The sequence below is a fragment of the Macaca thibetana genome, chromosome 1 (assembly GCF_024542745.1).
Source record: "Macaca thibetana thibetana isolate TM-01 chromosome 1, ASM2454274v1, whole genome shotgun sequence".
NCBI lineage: Eukaryota > Metazoa > Chordata > Mammalia > Primates > Cercopithecidae > Macaca > Macaca thibetana.
This window is the reverse complement of record NC_065578.1, coordinates 96,157,696-96,175,436: the sequence shown is the minus strand read 5'-3', so window position 1 is coordinate 96,175,436 and position 17,741 is coordinate 96,157,696. Positions and strand designations below refer to the sequence as shown.

General features: G+C 36.0%; 1 protein-coding gene across 2 annotated transcripts in view; it reads right to left on the bottom strand.

Moving 5' to 3' along the window:
• Positions 1-17,741, bottom strand: part of PTBP2 (polypyrimidine tract binding protein 2) — an 843,808-nt gene that overhangs the window by 58,703 nt on the left and 767,364 nt on the right. For both annotated transcript variants that reach the window (XM_050807386.1, XM_050807397.1), the window contains one exon: positions 3,715-3,790. In XM_050807386.1, the coding sequence (XP_050663343.1) occupies positions 3,715-3,790 (76 nt within the window). The remainder of the gene's footprint in view (positions 1-3,714; positions 3,791-17,741) is intronic.

Below are 17,741 nucleotides of genomic sequence, written 5' to 3'. Positions count from 1 at the left end.
TTCTGTGTTTTTTTCTAGAGGTTTTATAATTTTTGGTTTTACATTTAGGTCATGATCCATCTGGAGTTAATTTTCATATGTAGTATGAGATACATATCCAAGATCTTTTTTTTTGCAGATGGATAGATCCAACTGCTATAGTAACCTTTGTTGAAGTCTACTCTTTTTCCCACTGAATTGACTTTGCACCTCTGTCAAAAACCAGTTATCCATAATTGTGTGAGTTAATTTCTGAACTCTCTGCTCTCTCACGACCTATTTATCTTTATGTCATTATGATGCTATTTTTAATTACTGTAGCTTTGCAGTAATTCTTGAAAACAGGTAGTCATCAATGCTCCAATTTTTCCTCTATTGGCTTTTAGCTATACTTCTTTAAATCTTTTTAAATGAGATTACACTTAGAATTTTGATATGCAACCTTAACAGAATCTTTTCATATTAAAGTTAACACTGCATCACTTCAGGTAAAATATAAGAATCTTACCACTGAAAAATTCCATTTACCTTCACTTTGTACTAACAGTTGTCATATAAAATCCATTTACATAATAAACCCCATAATACAAAGTTGTTGTTTACATAAAGTCTTTCAAAGAAATTGAGAGGAAAAGAAAGAGCCCTTTTAAAATTTATACACATATTAACCACTCCCAGTACTCCTCTTTATCTCCTGCAGAGCCAAGTTACCTAATGTCATTCCATTCAGTCTAAAGAAATTCTCTTTTTTTTTTTTTTCTCTTTAATACAAGGTATTGGTCTCCTGTTAGATGTCTTTTTCCTGGCTGTTTAGATTTGCTCTTCATTTCTAGTTTTCAATATTTTGACCACTATGTGTCTAAGTATGGTTCTTTTTATTTAGCCTACATGAGGAGTTTACCTGAGCTTCTTAGGAATGTAAGTTGATATATTTTATTCAAATTTTGTAAGTTCTCAGTCATTACTACCTCAAACAGATATATGTTTTTTCCCTCCACATTCTCACACTGAAGCTCAAATTATATGTCAGACTGCTTCATTGTCCATTAGGTATACTTTCTCCTCTCTGAAAGATTTAATCATTGTATTCATGTGTATTCAAGTTCACTAACATTTCTTCTTGTCTCCAATCTGCTATTAGTTCCAACCAGTGAATTTGTCCCAACTATTTCAAATACTATATTTTTCAATTAGAATATTTCTACATGCTTTCTTCATAGTTTTTTTATCTCTTAAACACTCCTCCATCATTCATTATTTCAATCTTTTCCTTTACAACTTAAAATACGTCCTTGTCTGCTAATTCTAACTCTAGGTCATTTTGGAATCTGTTCCTATTCAATGTGTCTTTATATTTCATGGGTTACTTTCTTGCTTCTTCACATTACTTGTAATTTCTGATGGTATGGTAGATATTATGGAAGATGGTAGCAAGAAAACTATATCATGTTGTCTTTCTTGGGGGTGTTATTTTGTTTTGAAAGGCAACTAAATTATTGGTTAATCCATCATCAGTTACTGGTTAGATTAACTGGTGAATCCTTCACTTCCTATCGGGTTTGGTTTTTTGTTTTTATCTCAGTCTTATAGATGGCACTTCCTATGGGGTGTGATCCTTTCTATTCAGGTCCAGGCTTTCTGTAGTCTAAATGGAGTGTTTGAAGTACCCTGCAAGGTGTCTGCATTCTGACTTCTCAGAACTCCAATGTTTCAGAGTACTATGCAACCAATGGAATCACTGTTTAGCCCCAGAGCAGACAATTTCTGACAGACCTGGCAAAGTCTCAACCTGCACACATGTAATCCAGTCATTATCCAAAACTCTGAATGAAGTGAATGACCATACTAAATTCTGCCCCCTGTTCTACCCCTAAACCCCTAGACAGCTCTCTTTTCTCCAGGACTTCCCCATAAATTCCAAATGACTGAGCAGTTCTGACACCCACTCTTAGTCTCTTCAGCTCAGTGAGACCTGTATACTGAGCCCTCCACTTCTCTGTGGTTTACAGCAGTGAAACGGTCCAAGGCAGAAAGCCAGAGTGTTCATGATACTTACCTCACATGCTACCCTTCTCTCAAGGATGATCTTATACCGTCTGCTCATCACTTCCAAACAACAGTTGTTCCACATATTTTATTCAGTTACACAGTTTTTGGTTTTGTGGGGAGACCGAAAAAGGGGTCAAGGCTACTACTAGTTATTCTGTCATGAGCCCTAAATATTAGGAATTAATTTCCCATTATCAATCACAGTATGCATTGTAAAAACAAAAAGAGAAACCGACAAGTTACACACTTAAGCCTATTTGTTCAATTACGTGTACATGGTACTTTGACTATCAAAATCATGGCCCAGTGATTTTGCTTTGTAATCACTACATAGCAAAATCAATGATAATGACCTGCTGACAAATTTATCTTCAAATCGTGACTATTATCTGTTAAGTCCTTACAATTTTTAGTTAACTGAATTGTCAGAGATGTGTGTTTTGTGTTTATGTGTGTCAAGATGTATGTATACATAAGCACAGCTACCTAAGGGAAATCAAAATGTCTTCTAGTCTTTTATGATCCTTTTATTGCCAAATATAATTCGTTCCTCAAGCAAATAATTCAAAGTTAAAATACAGAAAAAGGGGCTGGGCGCGGTGGCTCACGCCTGTAATCCCAGCACTTTGGGAGGCCGAGACGGGTGGATCACGAGGTCAGGAGATCGAGACCATCCTGGCTAGCACAGTGAAACCCCGTCTCTACTAAAAAATACAAAAAAATTAGCCGGGGGAGGTGGCGGGTGCCTGTAGTCCCAGCTACTCGGGAGGCTGAGGCAGGAGAATGGCGTGAACCTGTGAGGCGGAGCTTGCAGTGAGCTGAGATCCGGCCACTGTACTCCAGCCTGGGCGACAGAGCGAGACTCCGTCTCAAAAAAAAAAAAAAAAAATACAGAAAAAGGAACTTTAGTTTCAGGTAAATAATGTAAAATGTTGAGCTGTGAGGTAAATTCATTTGATAATAATAATCATCAAATTCAAAATTTGGCCCATTCAGATGAGAACACGTTAATTCAAGCAAAACAAAACAAAATACAAAAAAAAAAAAAAATTTGGCCCAACAGCCATAAAACTAAGGTCTAAAATTTGGTCTATATTGATTTACTAACAGATCCTACAACCAACCAACATTGTTTCAGATAAACAAATTTTTTTTAACTCTAACTTTGAAGATTAAAACAAATCATCTTAAATATGCAGGTAGACAACATAAAAGGATCAACTCTAAGAATTAAAATACTGTTTCAGCAAAAAATTAGTTAAAACCATTGCAACTATGTAGCTGAATTCTTTGGTTTTTACTTACAATGTGGGTTTTAGGGTTGTGGCATAAATACTTAAAGTAAAAATATTATATGACACACAAACACAAAAAATAAAAACAAAATAAAAATACCAGAGGGGCACATGAGGGGACTATAATGTGAGAATTACATTTGTGGTTCAAAAATGAAAAGCAATCAAACTTAAGAGTCACCAACTTCAGGTGGTTTTTTTTGTTTGTTTGTTTTCACTCAGCTCATATATACTCTAGTAAAATTTACTCTAAAATGTTTCAACACAGCATTTAAAAAGAAAGGCTTAAAAAAAAAAAAAGGCTTTCCTAGTATAACAGAGTTAAATTTGAGTTTTAACATTCTGCCCCCTAAAATGGTAAATGACAGACTGCTAAGAGAGTAACACTTACCTGTAACTACCATGCTGCTCATATTAGAGTTTGGACTACTGAGAACACTGCCTGAGAGCAGTTCGTCAGATCCTCTCTATAAAAACAAAAACAAGTTAGCATAAGATATCTTTAAATTTAAAAATATTAATCTAAAAGTCTTTCACTTAAACAAATGTCAAATGTCACACTATTGGGAACAGTGAAAAATGTTAATCCCTATAATAAAAAATTAACTTCATCCTTCTACTCTCCCATCTATCCCTCCCCCATTCTCACAAAGGCAACAATGTTCCCCCTCCCTTCTTTAAGTCCAAAAGGCAATAAATAGAAAAAGTGATTAGATTCTATAAGCAAAAGCTTTGGAAAGCTATCTCAAATTGTTTACAAACAAACCAAAGCCACACCAGCTAGACTTTCTCAGAAACGTTCTCTCTACATCCTCCATCCCAATGGTCCTTTATTCATGCAGATAACTCTGATTTTTATAAAATTAGAACTTCATTCTGGTGAGTTAGATATCAGTATCATCATCATTATTAAAATTAAGCAGGTATATACTTCAGTGGCTAGAACACTGAAAGCAAAGGCAAAATCTTTGGAATGAGAGATTTCTTTCTGCAAAAAAATAAGGTTATGTCTTAAAATAGAGAAAAGGTTATACATTCATCTGTTTGGGAACTGCACAGTTGTTTAAACCAGCCAGTGACATTTTAGCTATTTTGAAAATGTTATGTATTTACAAAAATATGAATGGACTAATATTTAAACTAACTAAAATCAACTGTTTTGCCTTGGCTATGTATATTTACATACATGGATATTAGTATTTAAATAGGTTAAATCAATACTGGCTGATTTAAACAACCAATCAGTACAAAGAAGTTAAATGCAACCATCAAAATGAAAAAAATGTGCAAAGGAGATAATGAATTATCAAAGCATTTCAGAAAGTCCAAAAAATCCAAATTTAACCCTAAGCTTTATGCTAATTTGTATTTAAACTCATAATGAATAAACTGTATTACAACAAATATGAGAACGGTAAACAGATATCCATAGGTCATCTCCCTTAAATATTTTAAGAGCTTTCTACTTATTGGCATCAAATGCACAGAGAAAAAAACCAAAAAATACAACCAGTTTCAAGTCACATTGATACCGTATTTACACCAGGCTTAATTTCTTAACCAATTTCTAAACTAGATATGGAAGATTTGGCATGGCATAATTTTATAAGAACATGATGAGCAGAATTGTATACATTAGTGATTCTCACAGTGTAGTCCCTAAGATCTAATTGAATACTCTAGCGATTCTCAAAGTGTGGTGCCTAATCCTAAGATTAGACCTGGAAACTTACTGATAATACATGTTCTCAGGTCCAATCCCAGACCTACTGAATAAGAAATTCTGAGGGTGGGGTCCAAAAAGCCAGGTTTAAAAAAAAATCCTCAAGTGTTTCTCATGCATGCAAAAGTTTAAGAGCCACTGATACACATTATTGGCTCATTATCAACAATAGATGTTTCCTAGCTTTCTTCAAGTTTTCATGACAAGTAGAAAATATGGTATTAAGAAAGGATGCTCTGAAGCTCAACTTCCACTTACCAGTTAGGTTAACAGTATTTAATCACTCTAAGCCTCAAGTTCTTCATTTGTAAAATAGGGATAACATCTACATCACAGCCCTTAGGATTAAATGTGATAATACATGAACAGTGATTACCAGGCAAAGTGCCTGGCCCACATCAGTAGTGCTCACTATAATATTCCCAAGTGTCAACCAAGTACAACGTTCCCACATATTTACTGACTCAGTAAGTGAATTAACGTTATTATTAACAGTTACATATTTTTTGGCCTTTGTTCTTAGACCAAAAAAAACTGAAGGTCAAGTTACTCCGTATACAAAATCAAGGTTGGCCCGCCACCACAGGATAGAGAGATAAAGCCAGCCCTTCCATAAACCCACAGAAGTCCAGATTAGATATTTTAAAAGTAAAAAACAGACAAAAACAAAACTGAAACGATCCTTAATGTTTACTAACCTGAACAAAATTCCTAATCAATTAAAATATTGTCAATGCCTTATTTGTTCCTTAGTTCACAAAAATACTTTAACTCTCCTAGTTTTCAAAAATATACCTGACCTCTTTTCAAATGCATTATTATCAGCTTATTCTTTAGATGTCTATTTGTGAATTCAAATCCTTCCATACACCTACAGTATACCACTGCAAAACTTGTGATTACAGTGGATCACAGGTAATTTTGGAAGATGATAGGTGGGGAATCTTGGGCCTACTCAAGTATAAAAGAAAGCCTCTAACATTGACTTGTGGTGTGCTATGAAGGATACTCTTCCTCCTTCCTGCAATGCATCTTTTTGCATGGAAAAGTCTTTCCATTTTAAATTTGTATTTATGACCTTTTTTCTTCCTCAAATGGTTTCATACCTGCTGTTAAGAGAGCAGATTTAACAGCCTTCATTACTGAGAATAATGTCAAATTATTTGCAATTTTGAGATTTTACAAAAATTACTGGAGTATTTTTACAAATTACATTTTTATTTAAAAAAGCAATTATGCCTGTCTTTGCCAATAAGCAAAAAAGCTTACCACTATTATGCCCAAAAGAAGTGATTCAGCACTACTGATAAATGTTAACATTACCACATTAACTGATAGAATAATTTCACCTGAATTATTTCAGTCTGATCATTTAACTTAGAATGTATATGAAATAAATGATCAATGGGTGGTGACTGACGACTGCCCCACATTAATGACTGCTGAAACAAATCAAATTAGTGGTTCTTAGAATCAAAATACCTACGAAAGAATATGTGCTCTTTAAATTTTTTAATTCATCTAAGAATGATGTCAATTTTAGATTCAACTAAAAGAAATTAAATGTTAAGACTAGCGTAATACTCTTATTAAATCTGACCATAGAAACTTTTCTTCCTGTGTAATATCAATGATCATTTCAAGAGAAACTAACATCCCACAGAAATAAGAAAATGCAAAAATAGGAAGATACACTCTACACGTCAGAGAAAGAAATGACTAAAAAAAAAAAAAAAATGCAAAAGTACAGATTAAAGGCCATTCACTCATTTCAATGTTACAAATTTCTTGTTTTTTCTTTTCATGGTTATTAGATACTCTGTTTATCATAATAGTCCACTCCAACTATTAATACCATGTATCACTTCCAGGTGGAAGAGCTGCCAGGTCTGCCAAGAAGGCAACCAAGGACTGAAGGCTGAGAGTGACAACAGTCTCTGGGCTCTGCTATGGTTTGGGACTGAGAGCTAACCAAACATTTTCTCCTCTGGAGATGTCAGCCTGGGGAACCATGAGAGAAAGACACAGGGCAAGGACACAAATAATAAGTTCCTGAGGAAAAACAGATTCTCAGAGAGGAAGAAAGGTACGTACCTAGGTGAATATTCCTGGTCTCCTTAAACAGAGGTGCCACAAAGATGATGAAGAGGTGGACTGAATACCACCTACCTATTAAAGGCTTGCAAAAGCCCTGACTCATGCAACAAATAAAAATAGAGAAGACAATGGTATAATGAAGAGGATCTGTAAAATCAAAAGCTAACTTTTTTTTTAAAAAAAGACAACGAAATAGAAAACTACAGGGAAAACATTTTTTAAAAACAAGGAGAGCACAATCACGTATCAACAGATCACTTAGCCAAGAACAAAAGCCTAGGGATTAGTGAAGCAACAATATCAAAGAAACTTGGCCCAGTGAATAATCTTATGGAGCAGACTCATATCACTTTCTTATACCAGCAGGACTTTTGCTATGACAGAAAAAGAAACAAAAAAAACCTTCTAGTGTATTTATGCCACTATGTTCTGCATTTTGTTATGATAGTTTTTTCAGCCTTGACTTTTTGATATACACACCTGTAATATGAAAAAGTCACTACAGAGATTTCAATTTGACTATCTTAATAAGGGCAAAAAAATGAAACCAGATCCCTACCAAATACAATACACAAAAATAATTTTGATAGAGATAAACATAAAAAGCAAATTTTTGAAAAATTTCAGAAGAAAATACCTTTATGAACTCTTAGTATGTAAGGATTTTTAAATTAAGATACAAGAAAACTGAATATGAAAGAACATACTGATAAATTCTACCTTAAAATCTCTTTATAAGAAACAGTATCATAGCAACAGTTGAGGAGCTAAAAACTGTTATTAGAGATTGCCTTCAAGACTTCCAACAATCAACATGGAAGATGTCCGACAAGAGCAAAGGAAAATTTGGAATGTGTAAAGAATGGGATCATATAAATGATTTTTATCTAAGATGCAAAGGGAATCTGTGGTCACATTAAAACTCTATGCATTAAGAATTTGTATTAATCTGCAACAATAAGCACTGGGAACTAGTGGCAGGGGAAGGGAGAAAGGATTGTAAATCTAACTGCTGGGTACTGAGCTCACTATCTGGCTGACAGGATCACTTGTATTGCAAACTTCAGCTTCAAGCCATATACCCATGTAATAAACCTGCACATGTAACCCTGAATCTAAAGTAAAGGTGAAATTATTTAAAAGAAAGAAAGAAACAGAGAGAGAGAGAGAGAGAGACAGAGAGAGAGAGAGAGAGAGACAGAGAGAGAGAGAGAGAGAGAGAGAGAGAGAGAGAGAGAAAGAAAGAGAGGAAGGAAGGAAGGAAGGAAGGAAGGAAGGAAGGAGAGAAAGAGTGAGTCAAGACAAGACAGCATAAAGAAGTGACAAGGCAAGCTACAAACTGGGAAAAGACACCAGCAACACAAATAACCAAAAAACAATCGGTAACCGTAAAAGACACACCTTTTTTTTTTTTTCAGACAAGGTCTTGCTCTGTCACCAAGCTAGAGTGCAATGGAACAATCATAGTTCACTGCAGCCTCAAACTCCTGGGCCCCACAAGCAATCCTCCTCCCTCAGCCTCCCAAATAGCTGAGATTACAGACGCAAGCCACTGCCTCTGGCAATTTTTTAAAACTACAAAATCATTTAAATAATAAACTCATATTTTGATCAAGCAAAAAACACAAATAGGCATTTCACAGAATTTCACAAAAGAGAAACATCCACGGCCATAAATGTGGGGGAAAAAAAGACGTAAGACCTCATTAATAATCAGGGAAAGACAAAGGAAGACCAGAGAAAATACTACACACCAAATTGGTAAAAATTAAGAAATTACTTAGCCAAGTGCTGGTGGGGATCTGAAACAGCAAGAACTCCTACGCACTACTGGTGAGAACATAAATAGGAACAATACACTGGAAAATAATCTAGTGCTATCTCGTAAAGTTTATTTTACACACTAGCAATATGTATCTATACCTTTAAATATACACTCTCATAAACGCTTGCATAAATGTACCAGGAAACAAGTACAAAAAAGTTCACAGCAGTATTGTTCTTAAAGTCAAAATCTTTTTTTTTTTGAGATGGAGTCTCAGTCTGTCGCCCAGGCTGGAGTGCAATGGCGCAGTCTCAGCTCACTGCAACCTCCACCTCCCAGGTTCAAGCGATTCTCCTGCCTCAGTCTCCTGAGTAGCTGGGACTACAGGCGCACACCACCACACCTGGCTAATTTTTGTATTTTTAGTAAAGATGGGGTTTCACTATGTTGGCCACACTGGTCTCGAACTCCTGACCTTGTGATCCACCCGCCCTGGCCTCCCAAAGTGCTGTGATTACAGGCGTGAGCCACCATGCCTGGCGTAAGTCAAAATCTTTAAATATTCAAATGTCCATCAACCCAAATGTCCAATAAAAGAGATAAAATGGGTATTTTCACAAAAGAGTATACCACAGCAATGATTATTATAAAACTATCCAAAAAATACAGCTATTTATTAGAATAATTATTGAATTAAAACACAAGACATGGAAACCATTATATGGGCATACCATTTCCATAAACTAAAAAAAAAAAAAAAAACAAAATATATTTTTGTCATTTACATGAAAAATCCATATTGAAAAAATAAGGCAAAAGTTGTGGCAGCCACCTACCCATGACAGGGTAAGAAGGGGGATTAAAAAGCAATATTGGGCTGGGCACAGTGGCTCACGCCTGTAATCCCAGCACTTTGGGAGGCCGACGCGGGAGTATAATGAGGTCAGGAGATAGAGACCATCCTGGCTAACATGCTGAAACCCCGCCTCTACTAAATATACAAAAAATTAGGCGGGTGTGGTGGTGGGCGCCTGTAGTCCCAGCTATGCAGGAGGCTGAGGCAGGAGAATGGTGTGAACCAGGGGGGCGGAGCTTGCAATGAGCTGAGATAGCATCACTGCACTCCAGCCTGGGTGACAGAACTAGACTCTTTCTCAAAAAAAAAAAAAAAAAAAAAAGCAATATTGCTGCATATGGAATATACAACAGTATTGGTAGCATTCAAGTTTTTTATTTGAGTGGCAGGTTCATGATGTTTGTTTTCTTACATTTCACAACATTCTCACAAATAAACTTTGATTAATATAACAAAAAAGATTCTAGGGAGAAAACTATAAGGATAAGGTGATCAGGTATTTTATCACCCAAAATGGGATACATTTGTGAGAGGACAATTACACCTGAAAACAGATGTAAACCACAACAATAAGAAACCTGACAAAGAAAGAATTACAATCAGAAAGTTTAAATAAGGCACTTAAGTAAAACCAGGCATGTTATAATAATCCTTTTCATCAAAATTTAATAAGTACAAAGTCTTTATTAACAAGTGGAAATAGTAAAGAATGATCAAACCATAATCAAAATGGTAGATTAAGATGATCACATTATTTTATAAACAATGTACACAAAAAATAAGAAAAAGGATAATTTAAGGAACTTAAGACATTACATAGATAGCCAATATTATCACCTACAAAAAAGATAAGATGCTCTTTTAAAGACTTTACAAAAGATTTTTAATACATGGCATACTGAATTACACTTCCCACAAATAAAGCTATCCCTAAGTTATGGTTGTTTTGCTAGCTAATCTTCACTGATCAAGACATAACGTGTAGAGCTAGTATTCTGGTCTTCTTTTCTATGTAATAAGACATTTTTAAAAATCGCATTTATTGCATATTTTAATACAGGCATATATACAATAGGAGGAATCATGTACTATAATCTTTCTCTCCAGAGAACCCCACTGACATTTTCTACATTAAAAACATTCAAACATTTACTGAGAAAATTAAAAAAAAAAAAAAAAAAAAAAAAAAAAAACAGAAAATATAAAGAAGTTCTCATTTACTTTCATTAATTATCCTGAATTTTCATACAATTCTTTTCCTCAAACTTACATATATACATGGTTTTGTCTTTGAGATGGAATCTCAGTCTGTTGCCCAGGCTGGAGTGCAGTGGTACGATCTCGGCTCACTGCAACCTCCATCTCCCAGGTTCAAGCGATTTTTCCGCCTCAGCCTCCCGAGTAGCTGGGACTACAGGCGCGCGCCCCACAAAGGGCTAATTTCTGTATTTTTAGTAGAGACGGGGTTTCACCACATTGGCCAGGCAGGTCTCAAGCTCCTGATCTTGTTATCTGCCCACCTTGGCCTCCCAAAGTGCTGGAATTACAGGCTTGAGTCACCGCGTTTTTCACAATTCATACACACACAGACACACCCCCCCCCATACAAGCTGCTTAGCACTGTTCTCTTTTCATTTAACAGCTCAGAGATTTAAAAAAAAGAATGATTACTACAATACATTAGCAAATAAATGTTATTAAACTCTTTGCTTTTGCGACAATACTAACAACAAAAAGGAACTCATACTGGTTATATTGGAGGTTTTAGGGTACCAACTCATCAGAAAACTTAAAAAGTCAAAATCTCTCCTGCTTTCCTTATAGAAAGGGTACTTACATATGACCAAAGAGTTGATGGATAAAATTCTTAAGAATTCTAATATACGCAGAAAAAAAGAATAGCACCACTTTCGCAACACCTAATAAAAGTATGCAATCATTAGCTACTAAAATCTATCAGGTAAAAGGATGATGCACTCTGTAACAGATACATCAAGTTGACACCTGAACCTACTGATAAATGTTAACATTATGAAGAGGTAACATGACGTTCTGATCCTCTTAGTGAGATACAACAGGAATTACATAGAGTACATCTGCAAAATACTCTTGATAAAAATTAAACCAGAGTCTGATCAACCCCCCGTATTTCAGGTAAACTTGTTTACATGAGGAACATATGAAATGATAACATGGAGGTATAATAAGCAGAATCCATAAAGTGGAAATTGTACAGATGACTCAGTTTATCTAACAACAACAACAGAGAAAAGGTAAGAAAAATAATGAAAAAAAAGTATTTTGAATACTGGAGATTAGATGACATTAGTAAATTATTTTAAACTTTATAACAGTACCAATGTCACATTTAAAAGAGAAATTATATCTGCTAGAGGCACATTCTGTTATAGCTGCAGATGAAATGAAATGATATGAGATTTGCATAAATACTATCCAACAGAAAAAAGAGAGTGTATTATATACCATTCCTTCTACTTTTGTGTAGCTTAAAACCTTTAAGTTTATAATAAAAAGAGAACTCTAAAAGTAAAACAAACAAACAAACAAACAAAAAAAAACACTGCCAAAGCTATCAGCTGATTACCTTTAACCTTGAATGTATTTTAAAACAAGAAAATAAAGGGGTTCAGGATCAACTTAAAGTGAACCCTTTCACTGCCCTCAACAAAAAAGAAAACAAATAAAAAGGTTGGTTCTTTGAAAAGACCAGTAAAATAAATTCTATGACAAAACAAATCAAGAAATAGAAGAAAACATAGGTGCTTGATATTAGTAACAAAAGAGAGAATTCAAAAATGTTATACAATTCTGAGAAATTTGAAGCTCTCAATAAAACAGTTTTCAAGGTATGTACTCAATAAACCAATACTTTTAGAAAAACTGAAGTATTAGTCCAAGTATCCCTGTTCCCTCAACCCTTACATATAAGCTGTTTAAAATCCTTTTAACATATTTTCTGCATTAAGCATGTCTCTTAGAATGAAAGTGGAAAATTCTCCAAAGAAATGTTATAGTTCTCTGCCTTTCAGCTAAAAAAAAATTGCCATTTTATTTTGATAATGCAACTATAATGTTCTCCCAATTAACTACTAAATTTAAGGCAAGTATAAATAAGACCCAAAAAGTCTTCACAGAACTTAGCCAAATGATCTTAAAATAAATGCAGCGAAGAAAACACCAAGACAATTTTGAAAACCAAAGTTTTGACACTCGCTGTACAAGATTCCAAAACTTAATGCTGATGCCATAGTAATTAAGACACTGTTGTACTGCTACCACACATAGCTCAGAAACAGTTCTATGAATATATGGAAACCTGAAGGGCTAATAAAGCAGATCACTGGATAAAAGCTGAACTATTCAATCAAGTAGGTACTAAACTTGCTATCCCTATAGAAAAAATAATTAAACCTGTACCATATGTTACACAAAGAATACATTCCAGGTAGATTAAGGCCCTAAATGTGAAAATCAAAATTTTAAAACTTTCAAAATAAAATACACAAGCCTGTATGTAAGGACTTAGGTTAAATATTTTTTTAAAGAAAAACATAAATGTTACATTAAAATTTACAACTTCTATTCATCAGTGTAAAAAAAACAGGTCAGAGAGAGGAAGGAGTTATCTGTAGGACATATAACTAACAAAACAGGCCAGGCACAGTGACTCACGCCTGTAATCCCAGCATTTTAGGAGGCCAGTGAGGGAGAACTGCTTGAGCCTAGGAGTTCGCAACCAACCTGGGTAATACAGTGAGACTCCATCTCTACAAAAAAATTGAAAAATTAGCTGGGCATAGTGGTGTATTCCTGTAGTTCCAGCTACTCAGGAAACAAAGGTGGGAGGATTGCTAGAGCCTGGGATGTCAAGACTGCACTGACTGTGACTGTGCCATTGCACTCCAGCCTGGGTGACGTAGTGAGACCCCTTCTCTCAAACAAAAACAAAACAAAAAAAACTAACAAAACAATTAAGTGTGCAGAGTATATGAAACCTCCTAGGAATCCAATTTTTTTTTTTGGCGGGGGGACAGAGTCTTGCTCTGTCGCCCAGGTTGGAGTGCAATGGATTGCGGCTCACTGCAACCTCCACCTCCTGGGTTCAAGCAATTCTCCTGCCTCAGCCTCCCAAGTAACTGGGATTACAGACACCCACCACGACACCCAGCTAATCTTCTGCATTTTTAGTAGAGACGGGGTTTTGCCATGTTGGCTAGGCTGGTCTAGAACTCCTGACCTCAAATGATCCACCTGCCTCGGTCTCCCAAAGTGTTGGGATTATAGGCGTGAGCCACCATGCCGAGCAGGAATCAATTTTAAAAAAAGATAAAACTACAGTCAAAAAGAAAATGAACAAACTATAAACAGGCATTTCACAGAGAAGAAATATCAATGGCCAATAAACTAATAAAATGTATCATTAAAATAAAGCATTAATAGGGAATGCAAATTAAAACCACAAGATATCCTTCCCATGTACATTTGATCGGCAAAATTAAAAAGTCCAACAATGCCGATTTTCAAAGAATGTACAGAAACAAGAATCTACATCCAGCACTAACAGTGTAATTAGTATAATCACCTATGAAAGCAATATGCTAATATTCAATCGACTTGAAAACAGACACAATCTATGAGAAACTCTAATATTAACACGTTAGAATATGCATATAAATGCTTACAGCAGCAGTTTGTAATGGAAAAAAATTTAAAATATTTGACAAATCAATCTCGACAAATATTAACTCATTTGTCAACAAGATAATGATATATTCATATAACATATACTATATGGCAATGAAAATTAGAGGTATGCATATAAACTTAAAAAACAAAAATAACACTGAACAAAAAGAGCAAATTACAGAATACCTATAGCATGATAGTACATCTATAGTTTAAACATGCAAAACAAAACCATGTATTACTTAAGATAAAAATATATAAACGTAGTAAATGAGAAAATGATGCGAATGGTAAACATCAAATTTAGTATAGTAATCACCTGGAGGGGAGAAGTATGGGTCAACTATATGCAGGGTATTATGAACTGAATGCTTATGTTTCCCCGAAAATCACATGCTGAAGCCCTAACCCCAAATGTGATGCAATTTAGAAATAGGGCCTTTAGGAGTTAACTGGAGGATTTCATGAGATCACGAGAGCAGGGCCTTCATATTAATTAATGCCTTTATGAGAAGAAACACAAGAGAGCTTGTGCCACCCACTCCCCCAAAGTGTGCTGACAAAGAAAAGGTCATGTGAGGCACACAAAGTAAAATGATGGCCTCGCTTCAAGAGAAGTGGCCTCAGAAGGAAAGTTGCCTTGCTGGTACCTTGATCTTGGACTTCCCAGTTTCCAGAACTGTGAGAAAAAGAATTTCTCTTTTTTAAGTCACTCAGTCTACGGTATTTTGTTATGGAAGAATGAGTGATGACACAGGGGGCTTCAAATCAACTTTTGTGTACCACAATGGAATGCTATGTAGCCTTAAAAACGGAGGAAATCTTGTCACATGCTACAACACGGATGGACCTTGAGAACATTATTAAGTGAATGTAAACCAGTCACAAAAGGACAAACACAACCTGAGCATTCCTAATCTGCAAATCTAAAATCCAAAATGCTCCACTAAGCACTTCCTTTGAGCATCACGTGTAAGTGCTCAAAAAGTTTCAGGTGTGGTGGCTCAGGCCTGTAATCCCAGAACTTTGGAAGGCCGAGGCAGGCGGATCACGAGGTCAGGAGATAGAGACCATGCTGGCTACAGTGAAACCCCATCTCTACTAAAAGAAAAACAAAAAACAAAAAAATTAGCCGGGCGTGGTGGCAGCCGCCTGTAGTCCCAGCTACTCGATGGAGGCTGAGACAGGAGAATGGCGTGAACCTGGGGGGTGGAGCTTGCAGTGAGCCGAGATTGCACCACTGCACTCCAGCCTGGGCGACAGAGCAAGACTCCGTCTCAAAAACTAAACTGAACTGAACTGAACTGAACTGAACTAAACTAAACTAAACTAAACTAAACTAAATAAAAAGTTTCACATTTTGTAGCATTCAGACTTTGGATTTTCAGATTAGGGATGCTTAACCTATATTGTATAATTCCACTTATATGAGGTATTTAAAGTAGTCAAATTCATAGACACAGGAAACAGAATGCTGGTTACCAGGGCAAGGACAAAAGGGAGAGTTTTAAAATCAGTATAGAGTCTCAGTTCTCCAAAATGAAAAAAGTTCTGGAGATGGGTTTCGCAATGTAGCATTATTAAGTACGTATAAGAATAACTGAACAATTTAAGTGTACACTTAAAAATGGTTAAGACGGTAAATTTTATGTTTTTTTTGCAATTAAAAAGATTTATATCAAGTTATGCTAAGTTTTTTAAAGAAACAAGAAAATGTCAGTGTTTAATCAATTAAGCAATATTAATAACTGAATATTAATAACTTTATCATAAAATACTTAAAATGTGGAATATAGACAAAATATATAAAGAATTATGAAAAACGAATCCCATCAACCTGAAGAGAACTACTCTATTTTGGTATACTGCCCTCCAGTTTTTGGGGACACATACAAATTGTATGCATTTGTCAAAGTTAATTTTTTTTTTTTTTTTTTTTTTTGAGACGGAGTCTCGCTCTGTCGCCCAGGCTGGAGTGCAGTGGGGCGATATCGGCTCACTGCAAGCTCCACCTCCCGGGTTCACGCCATTCTCCCGCCTCAGCCTCCGAGTAGCTGGGACTACAGGCGCCCGCCACCACGCCCGGCTAGTTTTTTGTATTTTTAGTAGAGACGGGGTTTCATCATGTTAGCCAGGATGGTCTCGATCTCCTGACCTCGTGATCCACCCGCCTCGGCCTCCCAAAGTGCTGGGATTACAGGCTTGAGCCACCGCGCCCGGCCGTCAAAGTTATTTTTAATCCTACTTTTCACACATATGAAAAACATTTAGAAAACATTTGTAATGTTTATGAACAGATTCATTTCCTTATCACTGAACATGTTATTTCTAAATATTTAAATAATGTTGTAATCAGCATATTAAAAATATACTTATCTGATCATTTTTTTCTGAGTTACTAGACATAAAATACTGGGAAAAGAATATGATGGCTCACGCCTGTAATCCAGCACTTTGGGAGGCCGAGATGGGTGGATCACACAAGGTCAGAAGATCGAGACCAGCCTGGCTAACATGGTGAAACCCTGTCTCTACTAAAAATACAAAAAATTAGCCGGGCGTGGTGGCGGGCGCCTGTAGTCCCAGCTACTCTGGAGGCTGAGGCAGGAGAATGGCGTGAACCCGGGAGGCGAAGCTTGCAGTGAGCAGAGATTGCGCCATAGCACTCCAGCCTGGGCGACACAGCAAGACTCCGTCTCAAAAAAAAAAAAGAGTATGAAACAAAGCATTCTTTTCTAAAGCACTACTTCTACATTAGAAGTGTCCATTTCAGCCTAGATTTTTTAAAGTGGTATTTTGGTATTTAAACCCACATATATTTGAATTGTACATAAGAGAGAAAGATTATAAACAGCTCCTACCAATATTACTGTCTTATTTAATCTTCGCAACAATCGTGCAAGTTACGAATTATCCTCAATATTACAAACTAAGAAAGGGAAATTCAGAGAATAAAAGGCTTGTTCATTATCACTTAAGTACAACAGGGGCACAAACCCAATCAATGCAACAATGCAAAGTATTTCCGAGGTGGGTGGATCACGAGGTCAGGAGATCAAGACCATCCTGGCTAACACTGTGAAATCCTGTCTCTACTAAAAATACAAAAAATTAGCCAGGCATGGCAGCAGGCACCTGTAGTCCCAGCTACTTGGGAGGTTGAGGCAGGAGAATGGCGTGAACCCGGGAGGCGGAGGTTGCAGTGAGCCGAGATTGCACCACTGCACTCCAGCCTGGGCGACAGAGCAAGACTCCGTTTCAAAACAAACA